This window comes from Monopterus albus, unplaced genomic scaffold (genome assembly GCF_001952655.1).
Source record: "Monopterus albus unplaced genomic scaffold, M_albus_1.0 scaffold495.1, whole genome shotgun sequence".
Lineage (NCBI taxonomy): Eukaryota > Metazoa > Chordata > Actinopteri > Synbranchiformes > Synbranchidae > Monopterus > Monopterus albus.
The window spans coordinates 8032-14287 of NW_018128375.1; the positions used below are offsets into that span (position 1 = coordinate 8032).

At 37.9% G+C, this 6256-nt stretch overlaps 2 protein-coding genes across 2 annotated transcripts; both read left to right on the top strand.

Annotated features, from left to right (window-relative positions):
* Positions 1-1084: 1084 nt before the first annotated feature.
* On the top strand, positions 1085-2066 carry LOC109952778 (olfactory receptor 52N5-like). Its single transcript, XM_020588024.1, has one exon. It carries the CDS (start codon positions 1085-1087, stop codon positions 2015-2017), a length of 933 nt encoding a protein of 310 aa, XP_020443680.1. The 3' UTR covers positions 2018-2066.
* Positions 2067-4413: 2347 nt separating this feature from the next.
* Positions 4414-5395, top strand: LOC109952779 (olfactory receptor 10A7-like). Its single transcript, XM_020588025.1, has one exon. The coding sequence runs from the start codon at positions 4414-4416 to the stop codon at positions 5344-5346; it is 933 nt and encodes a 310-aa protein (XP_020443681.1). The 3' UTR covers positions 5347-5395.
* Positions 5396-6256: the final 861 nt, after the last annotated feature.

Genomic DNA, 6256 nt, shown 5'->3' on the forward strand with positions numbered 1-6256 from the left:
GTCTAAATGGTCAACATGTCATTATCTTCATTATCTCCTGAGGCCAATTAGACAAACTGCACCACTGTGTACAGCCGACCTGGGCATCAATCCAAACAAACAAGTAAAACAACAGGGTCACTAAGGGTGACCCTGTTTTTATTCACAGAACTGGTTGTAGGCACAAGGCCTCCACAAAAATGATATGGCTGTTTTCTTACTTGCCACCACTTTGAAAAGTAACCAAACCTTAATTAGCTGCAAAATTATCCTGGTTCAGGATAGGAAGAGATTATGGTTTAGATTGAAAACAAGAGCTAGGTTAAGTTTACAGAACAACTGTAATGAGAAAAAGTCCAATAGACTGCTCTATGCATAGTTGCACTGTTTGCTAGCTCTGACCCACTGAACTGAACAGGCACATTTGCAGGAAAAATTGTTTTGAAACTAATTATTAATGTGGATGCCGTCCTTTACTTAACAGAATTGCCAATTGTTGCACATTAAGTAGCCATGCTTGTTGGACTGATGGTTACAGAAAATTACAACAGTTGTTTGTCACAGCCCCTTTATTTCCAACATGGAGAAGGATTGAGAGGAAGGAAGTAGTTGACAATTCAACAAGCATTTTGACACACAGTGATGCATTTAGTTTCTCCAACTAGGAGGTAAAAATAAATTCAGCATCATAACATTTTGGAGAGGAAATTACACTGATCCCAAACTCTTGCAAACTCTCCTGAGTACAATAACTATGGTGACATCTACAGGCACAGACCAGGTTAAATTGAACTGACCCTCTCCCAAACCCACAGTTGGGGTCTTCCTGTCTGTGGATCTCAAACAACAGATCTTGTTACATGCTGTAACTGTGTTCACGGGTATAATTAAATGATGTTTTCACAGGGCTTTGGATCAACACTTTTTGATGGCATCTTTTTCCTTTACCTGCCTACAATATCTTCATATTGCTCAGATGCATAAATTGTCTATAGAGCTGTTGTCTGCTCTGACTAATTTCCCCAAACAAATAGGAGAGCTCGTCCAGCAGCAAAAATTAAAACATATAATTGTCAGAGGCCCTCACATCCAGTCTGTAGGTAGAATGGAAAACAATACTCACTACTCTGACTTCAACTTCACCATTTTTGTAAATATTAGATATTACCGTTACCCAGTCTTTGTTTTTTGCCTTCTGTTGTATAGTTTCATTGTCTCTGCTAATCTTGTCATAATAGTGGTCATATTACATGAGAGATCACTCCATGAGTCCATGTACTTTTTCATTGTGTTTCTCTGTGTCAATGCTCTGTATGGCTCTGCAGGCTTTTTCCCCAGATTCCTGATGGACATTCTGTCTGACACTCATTTGATCTCCCGTCCAGCTTGTTTCACTCAAATCTATGTTATTTACACGTATGCATTCTGTGAAGTCACAATTTTAGGCATTATGTCTTATGATAGATATGTTGCTGTATGTCAGCCTTTACATTATCACAGAAAAATGACCTTACCAATGGTGCTAAGGTTGGCAGCTTTTGCATGGTTCTGTCCAAACCTTTACCTTTTAATTAGCATTTTCATTATCACAAGGCTTCCTCTATGTGGCAATAAGATTAAAAAAGTATACTGTGCCAGCTGGGATGTTGTGAAACTATCATGTGTGACCTCAGCCGTCACACAGATTGTTGCCACAACAGGGGCCATAATTGTTACTCTTCTCTCCATTTGTTGTATCTTGTACACTTACTTGAGAATAGTGGTTCTTTGTTCGAAAAGTTCCACAGAGTTTAGGAGAAAAGTGTTGCAAAGCTGTCTGCCCCACATTCTTTCAATTGCAATTTATTGTGTCACAGCATTCTCTGATACTCTTCTGGACAGATTTAACCCTCAAGAGCTGAATCCATTTGTCGCCATAATAGTGTCACTGGAATTTGTTATTATTCCTCCAGCTTTAAACCCTCTTTTATATGGCCTAAAGCTACAAGAAATTCGAAAACATGTTTTCAGGTTGGTGTGCTTGAAAACAATCACTTAGCAATTTTCAGTTAGACCTTTGCAGTGGAAACAGCTAATGATGTGAACAATGCTACTCTGTGAACAATGCTTAGCCCACAAATGATCTTAAATAATAAGACTAATGATATCTATGTATTATAAATGTAGCTATCTTGGGTTGACATATAAATATGTGTATCTGTCAAAAAGGAAATCGTAAAGGTAATTATGATTGCATAACACTGTAAACATCCTGTAACATATTTAATATTCACTTTCATTCTATATTCTCAGTTTACCATTAAAGTGTCTCATGACTAATGCCCTATACTATATATATATATGTAAATGTGCTATGTGTGTGTTTATGTTTGTCTTTCTGTGGTGTAGGTTGAATTTGCTTGATATGTCTTCACTGTTTCTTTGTTTTTATTTCCCTGTAAAGCACTTTGTAAACCCTGTTTTAGAAAATTTCTCTATTAATAAAAATAATAATGATATTATTAATATTATTGGGACTGGCGACCTGTCCAGTTTGTACCACACAATTGTCAGTTGGGATTGCCCCCACCCCTGAACTTTGTTAGCATAAGCTGTATAGATGATGGATCGATGAATGTATTATTATTATTATTATTATTACTGGTGGGGTGTCAAAGTCCAAAAAATCTGTCTTCCCCTGGGATATATACCACATATTGTACCAGTGTAGTCTGTTGACATCGCCTATATTTCCAGAAAAGTTGGAACATTTCCCTAAATGCAATAAAAACTAATAATAGTAAATTACATTTACTGGCACCTTTCAAACTCCCCAGGACACCTTACAAAACAACAGGAGTTAAGTAGTCATGGTGGCAAAAGAAAATTAATGGAGCCATCATAAACAGTGGATCCAAGACACCATGAAAATCTAATCTGCCCTTAATGGCAATTTTGCTAGTAGTGCTGGGATAGATGTGGAGGGTGAACACACAGTACTTACTGCAGATTTCCTTTCTTAATGCAGGCTCCACCTAAAATCAAACAAAGGCTGTTCCAAAAATGGGGATGAAACAATTCAGACAACAGACAAAATCTTGTTCTTCTTAACATCATTTTTGGTGTTGCATGAAGTTGTGTATACAAAAAGTGACAGGATTAGTTGTGTAAATGATAAAAAAGACATAATCCTGCCAACACCACACACCTGGCCAATTGTTGCATATTAAGTAGCCATGCTTGCTGGACTGATGGTTTCAGAAAGTTATAACAGTTGTTTGTCACAGCCCGTCTATTTCCAACATGGAGAAGGTGTCACGCTCCTGCCCCTCTTGCTTCCTGTCATGCTTTTATTTTCACATGACTTCCTGTTTTGTTTCACCTCAGTTTTGGCCCTTTTATTTAATCATCATTAGTTCACCTGCTCCTTATTGTTTGCACCTGTTTTTCACTTCTATTTAGGCAGCGTCCTCCCACCAGGACGCTGCCAGATTGTTCTAGACCCCAGCTCTGACTCTCCAGCACTTATACCTTGCCTGACTCTCTGTTTTTGACCTAGGATTACCGTTTTTTTCACCACCATGTTTTGTCTATACCCTCCCAGATTCTGATCGCCTGCTGTGTACCGACCTTCTGATTTTGTCCCCCTTGACCTCGAGTTTGGATCCCCTGGCTATACCTGTTTACCGGCACCGACCCTGGACTGTCTTATCGACCTGAGTGATATCCTGGACTTTTTGTTAGTTGTTTTGTTTACTACTAGTAAAGAACTTGTCACTACCTCAGTTCATCTGGTTATTTAATTGAGTTCACCCCAACCTCTGTTTGGCATCTGTACATGCCAAACCTGACAGAAGGAATGAGAGGAAGGAATGTTAAGATGTTGACAATTCAGCAAGCACTTTGACACACAGTGATGCATTTAGTTTCTCCAGCTGGGAGGTAAAAATAAATTCAGCATCATATCATAACATTTTGGAGAGGAAATTACACTGATCCCATATATTGTTGGTAATTAGTAACTGGAACACTAATACATGTACATCAGGAAAAGGCTTACAAGCTTTGTGTGTAAGTTTGCAAAGTCTCCTGAGTACAATAACTATGGTGACATCTACAGGCACAGACCAGGTTAAATTGAACTGACCCTCTCTCAAACCCACAGTTGGGGTCTTCCTGTCTGTGGATCTCAAACAACAGATCTTGTTACATGCTGTAACTGTGTTCACGGGTATAATTAAATGATGTTTTCACAGGGCTTTGGATCAACACTTTTTGATGGCATCTTTTTCCTTTACCTGCCTACAATATCTTCATATTGCTCAGATGCATAAATTGTCTATAGAGCTGTTGTCTGCTCTGACTAATTTCCCCAAACAAATAGGAGAGCTCGTCCAGCAGCAAAAATTAAAACATATAATTGTCAGAGGCCCTCACATCCAGTCTGTAGGTAGAATGGAAAACAATACTCACTACTCTGACTTCAACTTCACCATTTTTGTAAATATTGGATATTACCGTTACCCAGTCTTTGTTTTTTGCCTTCTGTTGTATAGTTTCATTGTCTCTGCTAATCTTGTCATAATAGTGGTCATATTACGTGAGAGATCACTCCATGAGTCCATGTACTTTTTCATTGTGTTTCTCTGTGTCAATGCTCTGTATGGCTCTGCAGGCTTTTTCCCCAGATTCCTGATGGACATTCTGTCTGACACTCATTTGATCTCCCGTCCAGCTTGTTTCACTCAAATCTATGTTATTTACACGTATGCATTCTGTGAAGTCACAATTTTAGGCATTATGTCTTATGATAGATATGTTGCTGTATGTCAGCCTTTACATTATCACAGAAAAATGACCTTACCAATGGTGCTAAGGTTGGCAGCTTTTGCATGGATCTGTCCAGCCTTAGACCTTTTAATGTGCATTTTCATTATCACAAGGCTTCCTCTATGTGGCAATAAGATTAAAAAAGTATACTGTGCCAGCTGGGATGTTGTGAAACTATCATGTGTGACCTCAGCCGTCACACAGATTGTTGCCACAACAGGGGCCATAATTGTTACTCTTCTCTCCATTTGTTGTATCTTGTACACTTACTTGAGAATAGTGGTTCTTTGTTCGAAAAGTTCCACAGAGTTTAGGAGAAAAGTGTTGCAAAGCTGTCTGCCCCACATTCTTTCAATTGCAATTTATTGTGTCACAGCATTCTCTGATACTCTTCTGGACAGATTTAACCCTCAAGAGCTGAATCCATTTGTCGCCATAATAGTGTCACTGGAATTTGTTATTATTCCTCCAGCTTTAAACCCTCTTTTATATGGCCTAAAGCTACAAGAAATTCGAAAACATGTTTTCAGGTTGGTGTGCTTGAAAACAATCACTTAGCAATTTTCAGTTAGACCTTTGCAGTGGAAACAGCTAATGATGTGAACAATGCTACTCTGTGAACAATGCTTAGCCCACAAATGATCTTAAATAATAAGACTAATGATATCTATGTATTATAAATGTAGCTATCTTGGGTTGACATATAAATATGTGTATCTGTCAAAAAGGAAATCGTAAAGGTAATTATGATTGCATAACACTGTAAACATCCTGTAACATATTTAATATTCACTTTCATTCTATATTCTCAGTTTACCATTAAAGTGTCTCATGACTAATGCCCTATACTATATATATATATGTAAATGTGCTATGTGTGTGTTTATGTTTGTCTTTCTGTGGTGTAGGTTGAATTTGCTTGATATGTCTTCACTGTTTCTTTGTTTTTATTTCCCTGTAAAGCACTTTGTAAACCCTGTCTTAGAAAATTTCTCTATTAATAAAAATAATAATGATATTATTAATATTATTGGGACTGGCGACCTGTCCAGTTTGTACCACACAATTGTCAGTTGGGATTGCCCCCACCCCTGAACTTTGTTAGCATAACATTTATTTCCAGAAAAGTTGCGACATTTTCCTAAATGCATTATAACAAATAAAAATAATAAATTGCTTTTATCATTATTGCAAACACCCCAGGATGCCTTACAAATCAACAGCAGTTAAAACACAGCAATGTAAAGGGAAAGGTTAAAATCAAGAACACCTGGATGAACAGAATGACATAGTCATAATTGCGTTCTGATTAATATGCTAATTTAAACAAAGAGTTCAGGTGGTGACGAGGTAGAGGCAGTGAATTCTAAGGTTTTGGTGCAGCTGAAGGCACTGGCACCCATGGTGCTAAGTCTTAAACCAGGGATAGTAAGAGCAGCTGAGGAGGATCTTAAGGAGCAAGGAGGAG

Bases quoted from the DNA above. Each gene is read 5' to 3' on its own strand.
- LOC109952778 (XM_020588024.1), top strand. From the start codon at position 1,085: ATGGAAAACAATACTCACTACTCTGACTTCAACTTCACCATTTTTGTA.
- LOC109952779 (XM_020588025.1), top strand. From the start codon at position 4,414: ATGGAAAACAATACTCACTACTCTGACTTCAACTTCACCATTTTTGTA.